The following is a 17,788-nucleotide window of genomic DNA, read 5'->3' as shown; positions in this document are numbered from 1 at the left end:
ATTTTCATGCTACGTGGCGTGCTTTAATTCTGAAAGAGCTAAGTGTCCTTTGCGGTCTTTCTAAGAATGTGTTGTAACTCTGCAACCACACTGCTCTGTAGCTGCAGGCCACCCCAGGCACCTCGGATGTGTAGGGTGGGTGCCCAACATCTGCTGACCTGCTTCTGGGGCTCCTTGGGACCTCTGGGTTGGCCTCATTTTTAGCCAGAATCCCATAGAGGGTGTTTCTGGGGACACTGCGCAGTGGCCCACTCCTCCAGTCAGTAATGTGAACTGTTGAACGCAGATCTGCCCATCAGCTTTTTGCTCGCATGTCTCCAGAATCCTGAGGTGGGCCTCTCCCACCATCTTTGCGTTCATGAAAGCGTATTTTAAAATGAGAGAACTGAAGATTACTGGTGCTTTTGTTAACACTTTTCTGTCTTATTGGTTGATGTGAACAATTTCGATGTGTTAGATCTTTAGATGCCTTTGGTGGTGTGACTGATGGGCTGAGTCCTCTTCTCGCTCCAGCCCCTCGTGAGGGGCTCAGGGAGGCTGGATTGTCTCCTATTTCCACCTCTTTGGATTTGAGTAGTTCAGAGTCAAAGCTAAAACACCAAATATTCATTCTTTCCCCCCAGGTGTCTCTAGGCCAACCTCGTTGAGTACTTTCTGAATCTTCAAGGTCCTTAAAACCAGGAGTTGATCCCAAGGATGCCCCACACCACCAGGCCAGGGGGTGCAACGCAGACCAACTGCTTGGCTGCTTGGCACCACTTGACAGCAATAGGTGCTCATGTGGAGGACCCGAGGCTCCTTTGAACTCTGGAGATTGTGGGAACAATCCTGAGGGGAGGGAGAAGGCAGTCCCCTCTGACCCAAGAAGCAGGTGATGCCCAGGTTTTCCTCTGGTCTCCATCAGTACCAGACTGAGTATGTTCTGGAAGACCCAGTCTCAGCCTCTGTGCCTTTAAAGTCCAGTCCTCAGTGTCCTTTCAGAATCATGTTGGGGCTCCATTTTCATTGGGAAGTAAGCCTGTACCATTCCATAAGTCAATCATGGACCTGCCTTTGAAGCTCCTTCTGCTCCTCAGCTCCTGACTCTGTGAACTGTGGTGCCCATGCACGCTGTCTCGTGTCGGAGAATGTTAGGTTCCTGTTGCATGATTTCTCCCATGCTCTCACCAAGTTCACCTCTGCTGGGATTTCAGGAAATTGGTGCAAGGCCCATCTCTTAGACATTGACCATGACCATCAGCAAAACCTGGTGGTTCTGTTCTCACAGTCACTCAACAAGAGTATTTAGTGTAACAGAACTAGATTTTTAAAAAAGGAGTTAGAATCGTGTCTTTGTGCAATGTGTGTAAAGTCCTCAGATGTAAGGTGCTATTGAGTCCTACCATCCCTGTTTTGGAATGCTTTTCGTGATTGTTGCTCCATTTTGTGATGTGCAGGGAGACTGCTTGCTTAGTTGTGGCTGTCACTTTGAGCTGTGCACATAGGAGTCCAATTTTGACATATCTAAAATACAATTTTTAGCTCTAACTTTTTCAAGCCAGGTCTTGAGCAGTTTTCTTGGCTGATGGACCACCTTTCCCTGTCGGGGTGATTTTATTGGTTTTAAGTGGGGGAAATAATCCAATGTTATTTATTTTTAAAATGTGTAGAAGATCCTTCTTGGTGGCTTCTCTTGGCCCTTTCCTCTTGCCCAAACCCTCCACTCTGAAAGGCAGCAAGCAGCCTTCCCTCAGCAGAGGCGCTGGCTGCCGAGGGCCCAGTACCTTGACAGCTTTGGATCCTCTTCAAAGCCAAATACACACGTGACTAAAATCCTTGAAAGTATATAGTGTAGCACTAAATGGAAATTTGAGTCTTGAGTTTGATGGTGGATTTTAATGTAGTGGGTGAAGGTATGAATTCATGTTTTATAACTGTAGAGGCAAGTGAGTTTTTACTTTTTAAAAAGTTTTAAGAGGAAAATTCTAAGTTTCTGTGCAGCAAAGTGGCTAATTACTCATTAAACACTAGAAAAGAATGTCGTGTCTAAATCCAGATTGTTCTTCCCTCTGGTACACTTCAGATTACTCGCCTCGGGTGTATTGAGGGATTGTAACCCTGAGTTTTATCAGCTTTCCTAGTTTTATTTTATTTTTGTAAAATAAATGAAAAAGAACCAAAAATGAATTTGAAAGTTCCATAGGTAGATCTTGTCCCTTCTTAATTTTCCCCCACAATAAAACATTTTAGAAGACATTTCGAATCCAAATGTATTACGACCCTTTAAAGTTTACTGTTTTCTCAGAAGCCGAGCAGCTACAAGGGCCTCATTTCAGGTGGTACTCTGCGTGTTGTCCACGGACTCGTCTGTACCTGTGCGGTGGGTCTATGTGACGATGTCTTATGTTTGCAATATAGAAACCGTGCAGTGCTGTTTTGTAAATTGACAGTTCTTGTATAAACTAGTATTTATATACATTGGCCTCTCTGTATAACTTTTCATTTGCTACATGAATTGTAAAATTAATTATAAAATTATAGTACCTGCTAAATACAATTCTGAGGCTTCATGTCCTTGTCTTTAGTTGAATATCATTCTCTGTTTTGAGGATGTCCAATGCTTGCATGATGCTAGGTGGTAATACCACTTTAAATTAAGCCTTAATCAGATGTTAAATTTGTAAGTTTCAGAGTATGCAAAAATATTAGGCAGAGTGAGTTTAAAATGTTCCGATCAAGATGCTATTTCATAATTCAACAAGTCTTTCCTCTGGGGTTACAAAGGGAAATGTTCAATGATACAGATCTCTCTCGCTCGCTCGCTCTCTCTCTCGCTCTCTCTCTCGCTCGCGCTCGCTCTCGCTCGCTCTCTCTCTCTCTCGCTCTCTCTCATCTGGCTTGGCTGTTGCCATCACTTGATGAAATTGGATCATTGTGCATTTTTCTGGCAGTCAGTCAAAAAGACCTGTTCTGAAAGTCTTCAGACTTTTTCAGGGTTATTTTTAAGTGTTTGAATTGTTTTCCCTCCAGTCTGAGATTTATTCATGGCTGATGGAAAGTATGATTTGGGCGTCACCTTATCTGCAAACCTGCTCGTGCTCTGAGCTTTCTTCAGGTAGTGCCACCTGTCATCGCCTCTGCATATGATTAAGTGGGTTTTTGTTTTTGTAAAAGCATCTTAAATTTAGACAGAAATGGAGGGGACCCAGCTTTCTTTACAATGCGGATCTACCTCAGTTAAACAGTTGGGTGCTATTTACTAAGTTTGTCAAATTAATTGGAAAAAGTAACCAAACAGTGAGATGCAACTCCACACAAAGCTTGAAATCATAATTTCCATTTATTTAATAATATTTTTATTTATTTTGTGCCTTTTATGTTGAATCCTAACGCATTGAAAAAAATCACTATGAAATTAAATATTTTATATAGCAGGTGGGGAGCAAAGCCCATTGGCCGTGGAATTTGATAGATTTCCCCCAGCCAACTACTGACATGTATTGGAATCCCAACTGCCCTCTTGTGAAAAGAAAAAAAAATTGTGTCCAAGAGCAAATTCAACATTTTGCAAACAAATTACAAACTCTTCTATGCATATACTTACAGCTATCACTCCACTTTCTGTGTGAGTGAAGGGGCGGCCAAAACAGCTCACAAGTACCCTTACTATTGCTTTCGTCGCCATTTGTGCCCACCTCTTCCTCCGGCATATTTTATAAGTTTATTTCATAAGCAGCAAGTGGTTGGTTGTCAGTTCCATCTCTCCTGACTCTTGGGGGAGGTGTTAATGACCATCGACAGCGGAAGGGGGGGCGCATGTGGCCATCTGGAGGGGGGGGCCTGCATCCGGCAGCAGCCTCGGGGGTTCTGTAAGTTAGGAAGGCTTTCTGGCAGGTGAGAAAGTAAGATAGAGATTGATGACTTTCCATGCTTTTGTATTTGGCGGTTTACAACTCTAGACTTTTCCTACTATGGCGATCTTTTCTAACTTAATTCTTTGGAGGTAACACAATATTTTGGAGTCTTAAGAATTTCATTTTATACCAATAAGAAATAAAAATTAGGGATCTTTCCTGTAGTATATAGTTTTACTATTTTAAAGAGATCTCTGAATTTTACAAGAGAACCAACATTCCTTACTGGCAAAACTTTGAAAGTTGATTTGGGAGGCTTTTTGCTGCAGGATCTCAAAAAAATGGGATGATTCTAGTTAAATGTTTTTAATTTTTAAACTTCCATCAGGTCGATACTTAAGCTATATTTTGTAAAGAGTAAATCATCCTTTAGTATGCTGCATATAAAGATCAGCGTTGTTGCACTTTCTCAATAATAATAAATGCCCTGCGATTGGCCCACCAGTAAGCATTTTTTTTTTTAGCTAACAAGAGTACTTTGGGCAGGTGATTAAATTTATACAGGTACCTCAAGAAAAAGAACCTGAATATGCTGCATTTTATTTCTTTAGCTTTTATATGTAGCATTTTGTTTTGCTCTTATTATTTTGTTTAGATATGTGCTTTTTGGACCCCAATGGACTGTTGAAAGAAATTTCAAAGTTACTCTTGTAGGGATAAAGTACCCTTTTTTTTTTTTTTTTTTTAAACTTACTGCAATATCTGGTTCACAGGTTGCCCACCGGTAGAATAATGCTTTACCCAAATACACCTGAGAAAAGGATACCATGTGTATAAGCAGACAATAATGTTCCCAGTCCTTTCTGTTCATGCTGCTTTCTTAATTCTTTTCTCCATGTCATCAAGAGGTTGGATAACTGATTCCTAAGGTCAAACTTAAACATTGTGGCATCTTAACGTTTCCAACAAAACCTCACAAAATTGCCATTGAGTAAGTAGCATGATCCTAAAGGTGTTGCTGGCGTTAGGCAGCCGGGTCGATCTGGTCTCTGAAGAGCCAGTCTTCGCACCCTGTATTCTGCAGCACTCACCCTGAACTGAACAGATGGGGAGTGGCCTCGATTGACAAAAGACAACCCGGTGAAGAAGCTACAGGCTGAGACACTGAGCATCTATTGTCGTGTTTAAGCTTAGCTGGGTCCTTTCAAGTTTGTTTTACAGCTTACTAGATTAAGTAGTTTGCACTATTTTTGCAATAAATTCATGGAAACCCTGACAGTTACTTGTTTTGTTTCTTACTGTGTGTATATAAACTAATACTAAAAGTTTGGCATAGTGTTTTTTCACCTCCATACATAACCCTTAACATGCACAGAATGCTGTAAATCTGATCAACTATGACGTGAATGATATTTTATAAAGTTATTTTGTATGGTGTCAATTTTGTTTTGCCTCATAGTATGTCAGCAAAAAATAAAATAAAGTTCCTCGTATTTACAGCTGCCTCTGCCAAAGATCTTGAATTACATATTTCTCCGGGTGCTTCTTTCTGCACAGGTTAAGGCTCCAGGCTTCCAGGGTGGAGGCCTGCCTGCAGTGATGAGATCTGGAGCTCATTCTACCAGCATTGGGCCTGTTCCCTGAACAGTGTGCTCAACAAAGCTGGTTACCCCTGAGAATTTGACGTTTGGGGATGAAAACCACAGGAATGAACTGGACGGGAGAACTATTGTGCTATCTAGGAAGAGCTAGATGTTTCTACTCTAGCAGCCCTGGGAAGAATGAAGTAGAAAGCCATTCAGCTAAGCCCCAGTCACGTGCAAAGCCCTCAACTCCACATTGTGTGGGAATCAGAGCTGATGACATCTGGGTTCTCACTTAAGCCCGTCTGCGCTGGCTGTGTTTACACATATTGGTGCGGCTCTGAAATCCCTGGGGGCCTCATTCCGGGCTGTCTTTGACTTCTAACTGTGCTGAAAAAAATATGTGGTGTTAGGAAAGGGAAGGAGGGTTAGGTTAAGAACACCTAAAAATGCCTAGGATGCACACTGTTGCTAACGCAGGCCAAGGTTTTGTTCTCATTTAAAGCTATTTTATGGTTTTTTAAGAATGTGTTCTGGGGCTGGCCTGGTGGCACAGCAGTTAAGTTCACACGTTCCGCTTTGGTGGCCCAGGGTTCGCCGGTTTGGATCCCAGGTGCAGACATGGCACCGCTTGGCAGCCATGCTGTGGCAGGCGTCCCACATATAAAGTAGAGGAAGATGGGCATGGATGTTAGCTCAGGGCCAGTCTTCCTCAGCAAAAAGAGGAGGATTGGCAGCAGATGTTCGCTCAGGGCTAATCTTCCTCAAAAAAAAGAAAAATGTGTTCATTAAAGAAAATGTGAAAATTCAGATAAACATAAAAATAAAAATCTTCAATTATCTGTAATCACAACACTCTTAACATTCTGGTGTATTTTGTTCCACTCTTTTTTTTTCCCCCTAACAAAATCAAGATGTAGGTTTTTTTTTTTTTCCCCTCAATGTATCCTGTACTTCTTGTTTCTTTTTTTCTTTTTTGAGGAAGGTTAGCCCTTAGCTAACATTTGCCGCCAATCTTCTTCTTTTTCTTTTGCTGAGGAAGATTGGCTATCTTCCTCTACTTTGTATGTCTGGTGCCTGGCACAGCATGTCTTGATGAGCAATGTGTAGGTCTGCACCAGGGATCCAAACCAGTGAACCCTGGGCCACCAAAGCAGAATGTGCAAACTTAACCACTGCACCACTGAGCCGGCCCCTACTTCTTAATATCCAACTCCACAAAGCATCTTTGTGCCCACTGGCCCTGGGACACACTAATTGAAAATGAAAGAACATACAGAAATTCACGAGAGATCTACAACATCCTTACTTAATAAATATGGTCTTCCCTTGTTACATTCTCACTATTTCATTATCAATTACTGTATGGCCAGCACAGTAAATTGATTGGAGAAACCTAAGTATAAAAACAGTGTATGATGAAAATAGCTCCTTGGTCACAGGAGGTACAATGGACCTTTATGCTCCATAGAGGATGAGGAGCCCATTTCAGCAGGAATGGAAGGTTAATGTAGGGAAACAATAGGATATAGAGTAAGATCAGCGTCGAGGGCCTTGAATGCCAAAGAAAGAATTTACCCAACAAAAGAGTGGGGCTAAACTGCACTTAAGCAGCATAGGATTTGAATCCCAGATCCACCACTTCCTAGGTGTGCTGTGGACTCCTTAATCTGAGCTTCCGTTCCCTTTGTAAAATGTGGATACTTTGCAAATTGTTGTGAGGATTAGGTGAAAATGTACACAATGCACAGAAAAGAGGCTCAGCCCCTAATGGCTACTTCAGTATCAGCTGTTTTTAACACTTCTGACCAGGAAAAGATTAATCTTCATAAAGTCATTTTGATAATCTGATAGCAGTATGCAAGATGGGAAGAGGAGAGAGGCTCTAAAGATGGTGAGGAAACCAGTTAGGAAGCTATTGTAATAGACTAGCATGTGGTTCAAGGAGGAACCAAGAAGGATGAGAGCTCCCTGAGTAACTGGATCTGAAGTGCTTATGATGCGTTAAGGATGTTTCAGCTGGTTACACACAAAAAGCAGTTAGTAGAGGCTGGCCCTGTGGCCGAGTGGTTAAGTTCGCTCGTTCTGCTTCGGCAGCCCAGGATTTCACTGGTTAGAATCCCGGGCACAGACATGGCACTGCTTGTCAAGCCATGCTGAGGCGGAGTCCCACATGCCACAACTAGAAGGACCCACAACTGAAAATACACAACTATATACCGGGGGCGGGGGGGGGGGGGGGGGGCCTTTGGGAGAAAAAGGAAAAATAAAATCTTAAAAAAAAAAAAAGATTATAACATTAAAAAAAAGTGTTTCCAGCCCAAACTGGGAATTATCCATTTACCTGGGGACTGGCTAAATAAATGGTGTATTCAAACAATGGAATCCTACTCGGCAATAAAAAAGAATAGACTGCAGATACCTGCAACAACATGGATGAATCTTAAAGGAATTATGCTAAATATAAAAAAGCCAGACTCAGGGGTCAGCCCAGTGGCATAGCGCTTAGGTTTGCATGCTCTGCTTCAGCAGCCTGGCATACGTGGGTTCAGATCCTGGGCACAGACCTATGCACCGCTCATCAAGCCATGCTGTGTTGGCGTCCCACATACAAAATAGAGGAAGACTGGCACAGATGTTAGCTCGGGCCAATCTTCCTCTCTAAAAAAAAAGAAAGAAAGAAAAAAGCCAGACTCAAATACTACATAGTATATGATTCCATTTATATGACACTGTGGAAAGATGGGTCAGCAAACCACGGTGTGTGGGCCAAATATGGCCTGCTGTGTCTTTGTATGGCCTATAAGAATGGTTTTTACATTCTTAAATGGTTGAAAAAAAATCAAAAGACTATTTCAGGATCCATGGAAATTATACAAAATTCAAATTTCAGTGCCCAGAAATAGTTTTATTGAAATACATCCATGCTCATTCCTTTATGTATTATGTGACTGCTCTTGTCCTACTACAATGGCAGAGTCAAGTAGTTGTGAAAGATTATATAGCCCACAAAATTTAAAATATTTCCTATATGACCTTTTCCAGAAAGTTCGCTGGCTCCTGCTACAGAGGCAGAGAATAGGTCAGCAGTTGCCAAAGTTAAGGGGAAGAATGAGTTTGACCACAAGGGAATTTGGGGGAGGTGACAGAACTGTTGTATCTTCACTGTGCAGGTGGCTACATGACTCTGCATTTGTCAAAACTCAGAACTGCACACCAAAAAGTGGATTCTAAAATATTTTATTTTAAAATAAATTTTTAAAACGAGGGACAAAAAGCATCAGTTGTGCCTGGGGACTAACTGGAGGAGCACAGGGGAGTATTTGGGGTGATGAAACTGTTCCATATATTGATTGCCTACACAACCAATAGACCTGACATTAAAGGATGATTTTACTGCATATAAATTATAAATCAATTTTTTTAAAAAAGATACTAAAAAGATGAGCCAAAAATTTATCCTATGTGAAAAAACCAGGGCTTATGGTTTTCTCTTGTGGACAGTAAAAATAATTAGCCTGGGTGTAAAGAACAGTAAAATGAGAGATCTGCCATATACAGAATGTTTTAAAATGTTTTTAAGAAAAATACGCCTATGCAGAGGTAAATATTTCTTTTTGTACTTAATAATTTGACTTGAAATTCTTCTCTGGAAATAAGTGTTAGAAATGCTTATTTTTAAATATCACAAAAGTCTCACATAATAAGGCATTAAAACAACAGAGTTCTAAAACTAGTTTCATAAAGCATTTTACTATAAAAGTATGTACAGCTTTTAATAAAAAAGAAAAACATTTCTTTACAATTGAAAAAATGCAGTATTTGAATAGTCAAATTTTCTTGAAATACAAAAACTCAAATGCAAAATCCTAACCATAAACTACATATTTAGCTAAAATTGCATCTACTTGTTTACAAGAATTTCAAAATATACATATATGAATTTACACAACTGATATTTAGAAGCTCTTCAAAATCTATCTGTAAATTAACAAGTTAAGCAAGACTGTCTTTGCGTCCACTGCTCACGGCTGCAGCGGCTGGGCTGGCGGTGCCCGACTGTACAGACAGCGCTTCCTTGGTGCCCTCCGACTGCAGCGTGGGCCCGTCAGAGGGGCTGTGTCGGGCTTACTTCCCTTTCAGCTACTTATGGAGGAGGTGCATTAGATGCTCGATCTCAGCCAGGAAAGAATGCTATGCACTTGGAGTCTCTGAAAAGCGGAGAGACTACAGTCGCACGGTGTTGTGCTTGCTTCAAAGCAGCGGCGCTAATCCGGGAGGGTCTTCACCAGGCTGATTTCTAAAGCACTTCTTTTTTGGTTTAGGATTCGGCTTCATCGTCATCACTGTCACCATTGTTGTCATTCTCCTCCTCCTCGTCATCTTCCCTCTTCTCTTTAAGCATTTTCAGATATTTACTAGCTAAAATCTTCTTTGGTAATATATCTTAAAAACATAAAGCTAACATCAGCAATTGGTTATGGGAGACCATGAATACAGCAATCCAAATTTCAGAATGTACTAGTTCCTGCTTTGACCTCTAGGATAGGTTCCAAAACAAGACAAAATTCAGACTACGCTTCTCGGTGAAATAACAAGCAACTCGCACTATCTCTTGACTAATGCTAAAGACCAGTTTCCACTCTACTGACTGCAAACTGTGTGCTTCTATGTGCTGGTGACCACTGAGCAACCCTGCCCAACCTCCCTGACACAGGCCGGCTGGCCCCAAGCGTAGAATTAAGCTCTCTTTGGCCGTGGCCCACATAACCTGTCCCACAACAACAAGCGTTAGTTTCTGTTTCTGGGGCCAAGGAGACCAGCCGGGGTTTTCCCTTGAGCGGCAAGGAGTCGTCTGCCAGGCTCACCCAGCCAACCAAACATCCTTGTGCAGGCTGTTGGCTTCATCAGCGTTCGAGGTGAACCACATTACAAACATAAACAGACCAAACTAAAAATGTCTTCCTGTGCCAGGTCAGGTAAACCATGGCGCCTGCAGAAAGCAGCAAAATGTCTATTTCCCTCGTTAGCAGGAAAAAAAAGAGCTGTAAATTACTATGCATTTTTTAACCAGAACGTTTCAAGGGCTAAGTACCTGCAAGAAACTGAAAAGTTTCTGATTCCTCTGCAGTATGTGATAAGTCACTGTAAGTGAGCGCTTTCTTTTCTTTTCCACTGCCATGTCTGTAGGAATAGGTGGCTAGATATTGCACAAAGAGTTCCTAAAACATAAGCGAAAAAGGAAAATGAGAGGCATGCTTTGGAAACTTATCAGAGAACTTAATCTTTAACTTACATTAAGTTTAGATGACTACACTTTATCTCGGTTTCTCAAATTACAGGAAATCACCAGGGAAAACAGAAACGGGAGGTCAGAAGGAAAGCAAGGCCATATAGGAGTTGGTGGAGAAGAGGGCATCTCCCTAGTTTACTTTAGATTTCTAACTTATCAAAAGTATTTAAAATTAAGTAAACAATGAATCACAAATGCGTTATGACCGATCTGTACAGTAAAAACAGGAGCAAGAGACGGTTCAAAAGTTGTATTTGGCTCAGGAACACAATTTCAGTCCTCTATTTGAATATATTGTCTAAGGTGGTTTGCCTACAACTGTAAGTCAACAACCTGAAGCTGAAAATTGACATTTCCCATTTTGCCCAAATACCTTCCCCTAAAGCAACAACCTGGACTGAGCCTCTTCCTCAACGTTTCTACTTTAACTCCCTCCAATTTGTTTAGCAAGGGAGTAAAGAAGCGCCTGCATAAGCCACAGTTCCTTAATATTTACAGAATGAAACTGTACAGGAAAACACAAAGACCCCAAGATCACATGCCGAACGGGCAATTATTTTCCTGGGCTCTAAGAAAGTCTGTCTCTGGCTTAAAGCAGGCACGAAATCTGTGATCTCCCGCTTCCCTTAGCTCCGGTCCACCATATTGTAGGGACACTGTGCACCGAACTAGGAAGGGCTGGGAAACAGAAGCCAAGAGAAATTAAAGCAATGAAGACCGCGGCTTACACACGGCCCCGTGTAAAACAGGAAGGGCCCCAACACGCCACTATCAAGACCAAACCACAAGAGACAAAATTATCCACTTTGCACGAGGAGGGGGCCAGAACACCGGCTGTAAACTGAGGTCCCTGGGGGCGCCCCGCCGAGGAGAGGAGACGCGGGGGAAGGTCGGGCCGGGCCGCCTGAGGAAGCCCTCGAGCTTCACGTGGACGCCGCCGGGCCCTCTGCCTGGACCGTTTGAGGGGCTAGGGCCCCCAAACCACGAAACAGGCCGGAAGAGAGAAAAGCGGAGGCTCTGGAGACCGGAGTACGGTGACGCAAGCGGAGTAGACACCAAAAGAGGCCCGCGCCACCAGGCCACCCCCGCGCGAAGCAGAGCGGGAACGGCGCGCGAGGGAGGGCGGGAACGGAGCGCGAGGGAAGGCGGGAACGGCGCGGGCGGGGCGAAAGGCGCGCGAGGGAGGATGGGAGTGGCGCTGGTAGGCGCGCGCGGGGTCCGGGGCGCGCGCGGCGTGGGAGGGGAGTGAGGCGGTGCGCGGAGGGGCGCGCGCACGTGAGCCCGCGAAGGGCAACCGGCGGCGCGCCGGCCGAGGGGGACCCAGCGGCGAGGCCGAGCCTGGTGGGCGGCCCCCACCCCTGCCCGTCGCTCGTCGCTGCTCACTCCTCCCCGCGCGGCCCGCCTCACCGTGGCCTTGGCCGTGAGCACCAGCGCCTCCTGGTTGATGCTAGACACCTCGGGGGAGCTCTTCATGATGACCCGGATGCGGGACAGGGGCAGCGACACGAGCCGCTGCTCCCCGCACTTATCTTTGCCCACGACCAAGTCCGCCATCTTCGCGCCCCTTCCCCGTGGCGGCCGCCGGGACCGCCCGCGAGCGCGCCACCGCCCACCGCGAGGTGGCCGGCCGACACGGTCGGTGCGGGAGCGGCGTCCCGCTGCCCCGTGGGAGTTGTAGTGTCGGGGAGGCGCGGCGGCGGGGGCCGGCAGCGGTCCTTCCGGGGGCGGACTACAAGCCCCATGATGCCCCTCGCCCCCGAGGCCGCCGGAAGGAGCCCGCGGGCCCCTGCTCCGAGCGGAGCTGATGGTAGGACGGCAGGCTGGGGCCGCGGGGCGCAAGGCAGGGGAGCAGAGGGGCCCGAGGGGAGGGCGGCGAACTGTAGGGAACAACTCTGCCAGGAGGCGAGGGAAGAGTTTACACTCGGTTCTTGTCATTCAGGAGTGTGTATTCAGTGCCTTCGCTAGTGGAACTGGGAATGCAGTGTGAACAAAAGAACACTCTCGTGAAGGCAGATTCTAGAGGGAAGGCAAAGTACACAGCAAGCAAATAAGATAAATACCGTGAAGGAAAAGAAAGCAGTGTCAGAAGATACAGAGCTTGCGGGTACTATTTGAACCAGGGTGGTAGGGAAGAAGGCTGGGCAGTGGAGAGCAGAAACAAGCCTTATTGACGTCTGAGAAGCCTGGAGCCTTTCAGGGAAGCTCAAAATGAGCGGGGTGTGCAACCAGGTGTGTTAGATGGGGACTGAGAGGTAGCCTGGAGCTAGGTCCTGTTGGATTTTATTCTAAAAAAGTGGAAAGTGGCTGAAAGATATCAGAGGGATGATGGGATACATCTTAAGTTTCAGAAGGATCCCTCTGGCTGCTGATTGTTAACAGACCAAGGAAGGTTCTGAAAGTGGTGAGGTCGTGAGAGTGGAAGCGGAGAGAGCAGGTAGAAGATGATAGCGAGGGATGATAGCATGCCGGTGTGGCTAAGGTGGAATGAGCTAGGAACAGAATGGTAGGAAGTCGCCAGAGGCCAGAACAGGTAGGGCCTTAGAGACCATGGGATTCTTTCCCAATGAGTTGAGAGGCCGAGGGAAGACTAAGGTTGTCCCGCTTAAGTTTTCCAAGGAATGCTCAAGGTGCAGCGTGTAAATAGACTGTAGGGGCGAGAATGGAAGCAGGCAGAGAGCACAGGTTACGAAGCTGTTACTGGGACTGAGAGGGATGACGGCAGGTTAGACTAGAGTGGTGGTGGTGGGAAGCAGTAGGATTTGGGGTCTTATTTGAAAATAGAGCCAACAGGACTTGTTAATGTGATGTGGAGTATGAGTGAAAGGTGGTGCCATTTACTGAGACGGAGAACACTGCTGGACAAGCGAGTTCGGCAGAGTTTGGTTTGGAGCAAGTTTCAATTGCCCGTCAAACCCTAGTGACAGTATTGAGTGGACGATCGGATATTCCAGCCTGGAATTTGGGCTGAAGCAGTGAATTTAGAAGCCACCATTGTCTAGGCAGTAGTTAAAACCATGGACCTGAATGAATACCTAGAAGGAGAGTGTAGATGGAGTAGACAGATGCGAGGACCCCATCCTGGGGTACTCCAGCATTTTGAGATGGAGAAAAGAAGGAAAATCCAGCAAATGAGACTGGGACGAAGTGGCCATTGAGTAAGAAGAAAACCAAGAGACTGGGTGTCCGTAAAGCCAAGAGAAGAAAGTTCTTCTGAAAGGAGAAACTAATCAAGTGGATGCAAAAGGGCTGAGAGGTCATAGACTCTCCTACCCCTCATGCTTGCGGTGTGACCTTAGGCAAAGCAAGTGTTCTCTCTCAACCAGTTTCCGTATTTTCAAAGATGCGGATACACTGTTGTGAGGTGTAAGAGTGCCTGACATATAAACATCAAAATTCCCCGCTCTGTTGCTGATGCGCCATCCAGGACTGCCCCTCTCACAGGTCATTGCTGAGGGTCAGAGGATATGAGAATGAGAAAGCTTTTTGTAAACTGTAAAGCACTCTGCAAAAGGCTAAATTGCTATGTTAAGTCTCAGTGTTCCTACTGCAAGGGCTTATCACCCCAAGTGAATTTTGATTTCAAAGTTCATCTGAAAAGAATTTGAAAAATTCAGGGAATATCTTGTTTAACCTTTCTTTTTCTTTCTTTCTTTTTTTTTTTTTTTTTGAGGAAGATTAGCCATGAGCCAATGTCTGCTGCCAATCCTCCTCTTTTTGCTGAGGAAGACTGGCCCTGAGCTAACATCTGTGCCCATCTTCCTCCACTTTATATGTGGGACGCCTACCATAGCATGGCGTGCCAGGTGGGGCCATGTCCGCACCCGGGATCCAAACCTGCAAACTCGGGGTTGCCGAAGCAGAACGTGTACACATAACTACTGTGCCACCGGGCTGACCCCTAACCTTTCTGATTTCAATTCTGTCCATCACTTAGGTAATGATTACAAAGTATAAAATGTGTACTTGCAGAGATGTTTCTACAAGATTAGTGCATTCTGGAAATTACCGCTCTTCAGTCTCCCTGAAGATGGGACCCGAGGCCAGATAGCACAGATGCTCCAGATCAATGACATTTGTGATATTATGGTTTTAGAAGAGTCTTTTAACATCTACCTTCAGCCATAATGACCCAGTGATCTTAGCACCTGCTGTGTGCTGCGTCACTAGAAGATGAAGGCCCAGACTGCAAGGAAGTGTCGTCTTCACCATTGTGACTTCAGGTCTTGGCCCAAAGAGCAACGCCAAATACATGGCTGGCACTGCCAGGCCCAGAGGTACGGCCAGTGCGCAAGACGGCTGTAGTCCCTGCTCTCACAGAGGTTACTTTCAAGTAGAAGCGAGACAGAAAAAGAAATAAGAACATCTCCTATGGCAAGTGCTGTGAAGATAGAATATTGGGTGAGAGTAATATTTAAGCTCAGACATGAAGAAGGGAGAGGAGCCCGCCATGCAGAAAGGCTGGGGCAAGATGAACATTCTGAACCGACTGTGGGAAGGATACCTGGGGAGGAAGATACCTTGGCAAATTTGAGGAACTGAAAAGCTAGTGTGGCTGGAGCTTAGTGAGCGAGGCAGAGAGCGCGGGAGATGTGGTCAGCAAGGTGGGTGGGACCCGCTCTGGCAGGCAAGCAGGCGGGCAGTTTGGCGTTCTTTTGAGAACAATGGAGGGCCGTGAATTTTGAAGTAAGGGAGCAGATCCGACGTAAAAGCCCGCCCCGATTGCCAAGGGATGGCTCAATGGCACCATGCCCAGCGCAGAGCAGAGGCAGGAGGTGCTGGTCTGCCTCGGGATCCAGCTCTCAGTCATAGGGGCTCCTTTCCTCTGTGAGTGGGAAAGCCCTCGACATTCACAAAAGGCATGAGCAAGAAACTGCCCAAGGAAAACCAGCTTCACGATAGGGTCCTTCGGTCCACACAGGAAATAAGCTGTATTGTTGACACCTTTTAAAGTTTTTAGATGTTTTGTTTCTCTAGTGGTTATTGTTTTTTGTAAAGTTTGTCCTTCTCTTTTGGCGTCTTTGAGAGCAGGATGGGTTCAGATCAGGAAAGAGAACAGAACAGGAAGCCATCTGGAGAGTGAAGAGAAGAGAGCCAGAAGAATTCAAGGAGAAAAGGGGACGAGAAGCTCAAGTTATGGAATTGGCAGAGGATATTTGCAGCCAATCATTTTAAGAGGTAAGGAGAGGGGCAAAGAAGGAAATCTTCAGAAGAGAGGGAAAGTGCTCACTATTTAATGAAAAGAAGCGAGGTTCAAACCTGAGATAGTAGGAGAGTCAAAGAACCTATAATCCTTGGGAACTTGGCCTGTACTAGAAAAAGCACAATGAATTAGTGTATCTTTCTACTGTTAGCATTGTTGTCCATTATTTCTCTTTATATCTTCACAGCATCTGAAGGCGTGTGCGGGTTATTTCTGATGCCTCTTTGTCTCACCTTCCCTTGCTCCCTCCTGTGCTGTTATCCCAGGGTGCTGGAAAGCAGTTACCTGTTCTTCCCAGAAGCCCTTTCCAGCTGGCTTCTGGCTAGGTTCTGCCATTGAGAGACGCTGGTGAGAGGCTGCGGTGGGGTAGGAGGAGGAAGTGAGGGAGCGGCGTCTGTCTGCCTATGTGAAGGCCTTGGCAGCAGGGTGGGGACTGCTGGGGGTTACTGTCAGCAACGTTGCATGGGTGACAGTTTGAGAAGCTTCACCCTGGGTTTCTGCTCAGCAGCCCTGTCTCAAGCAGTTCAGTGGCGAGTGTGCGCTCCTGGGCACCAAGCCAAGGGCAGTCCCAGCTTCCTGATCTCTGCGAGCATCTCCTTCCCCTTTCACTTCAGAGCACCTTCTCCCTTATGCTCCTGCAGCTCTTGCAACACTCTTGTAATCAATTCTTGGTGTTAAATCCCACTCTGTTTGAAATATCTAAAGAAGTTTCTGCTTTTTTTTTTTCTTTGGGGAAGATTAGCCCTGAGTTAACATCTGCTGCCAATCCTCCTCTTTTTGCTGAGGAAGACTACCCTGAGCTAACATCTTTGCCCATCTTCCTCTACTTTATATGTGGGACGCCTACCACAGCATGGCTTGCCAAGTGGTGCCATGTCCGCACCCGGGATCCAAACTGGCCAATTCCAGGACACCAAAGCGGAATGTGCGAACTTAACCACTGAGCCACCGGGCCAGCCTCAATTTCTGCTTTCTTGATTGAATGTTGAAACATACGTGCGTGGTCGTAGGAAATAGACCCACAAAATGGGAATCTGGGGCTGGTTATCTGCATTGCTTGTGCTGGTCCGCAGAGATGACCTCTCTGGCAGCATGCCCTGCACTTACATGATCACCTGCCTAGATGGAGTGTCCACTGAAGGCAAGGCTGCCGCCAGTGACCATCGTGGTGGGAATAGAGATGACAAGGTTTGTGGGATAGGCTGGCTTCTGATTGCACTGGAGAGATTTCAAAAGAAAATTGAAAGCTGTGGGCTTTAACCTCTCAGATCAAGCACAGTCAGAGACCCAGCTTCTATGATGATCCTAAGTGATTGCTTATCTTTTGTAGCCTCAGGGCCGATAGGGCTAAAGGTCAGACCCACCTTTGATCCTACCTGATGCATAATTACAACAGAAGTTGAATTCAAGGCATCACCAGGTCTTTTCAGTGAAGTCAGGCTATTGCTTGGGAAGAATAGGATTCTGAGGATTAGAATGGGGATAGTTGGGAGGATAGAAGCAAACAGGAGAAACTTCAACCCCCCATCCCTCTGAGCCTCTTTGTTAGTGGAAGTAGCGTCCCCCCACCCGACCCCCACCTGCCTGAGGGGATTAGTCTTTGCCTGCTTGGAGTCCTGTTAATGAGCTCACTTGAGGTGCTTACCTGGCAAGGGGATGCTGAGTCTTCTCAAGACTTGCTCCTCATTAACTCCGATCCGTAATTGGAGTCAGATCCCAGCATGCCCCAGGGAAACAATGCAAGGCCCGATTTAGGAGATGGTCGCACACTGAAAGAATAGCAGGATATTCGTGCATTTTTATCAGCGGAAACTTGGGGAGTAAGTATGTGGGGAATGGATTCTAATGGTGTCAGAGCATGACATTCGATCCGGGTGAA

The 17,788-nt window shown here is 45.5% G+C and overlaps 1 protein-coding gene and 1 long non-coding RNA gene across 2 annotated transcripts; one reads left to right on the top strand and one right to left on the bottom strand.

The window, feature by feature from the left end:
* Nucleotides 1–8,640: 8,640 nt before the first annotated feature.
* On the bottom strand, nucleotides 8,641–12,263 carry CHRAC1 (chromatin accessibility complex subunit 1). The gene is made up of 3 exons (XM_014865014.3): nucleotides 12,117–12,263; nucleotides 10,512–10,638; nucleotides 8,641–9,862 (listed from the first exon to the last, which is right to left on the bottom strand). The coding sequence occupies exons 1-3, from the start codon at nucleotides 12,261–12,263 to the stop codon at nucleotides 9,738–9,740; spliced, it is 399 nt and encodes a 132-aa protein (XP_014720500.1). The 3' UTR covers nucleotides 8,641–9,737.
* A 125-nt stretch (nucleotides 12,264–12,388) lies between these two features.
* Nucleotides 12,389–16,610, top strand: LOC139039947 (uncharacterized). Its single transcript, XR_011493405.1, has 3 exons — nucleotides 12,389–12,516; nucleotides 15,738–15,884; nucleotides 16,097–16,610. It is a non-coding gene; the product is annotated as an uncharacterized lncRNA (long non-coding RNA).
* Nucleotides 16,611–17,788: the final 1,178 nt, after the last annotated feature.

The sequence above is a fragment of the Equus asinus genome, chromosome 12 (assembly GCF_041296235.1).
Source record: "Equus asinus isolate D_3611 breed Donkey chromosome 12, EquAss-T2T_v2, whole genome shotgun sequence".
Classification (NCBI taxonomy): Eukaryota; Metazoa; Chordata; class Mammalia; order Perissodactyla; family Equidae; genus Equus; species Equus asinus.
This window is presented reverse-complemented; position numbering and strand designations above follow the sequence as displayed.

Coding starts and splice junctions, on each gene's coding strand:
- CHRAC1 (XM_014865014.3), bottom strand. CDS start 12,263: ATGGCGGACTTGGTCGTGGGCAAAGATAAGTGCGGGGAGCAGCGGCTC. Junction 10,639..12,116: donor TGCTCACGGCCAAGGCCACG/GTGAGGCGGGCC, acceptor CTTATGTTTTAG/GAACTCTTTGTGCAATATCT. Junction 9,863..10,511: donor AACTTTTCAGTTTCTTGCAG/GTACTTAGCCCT, acceptor TATGTTTTTAAG/ATATATTACCAAAGAAGATT.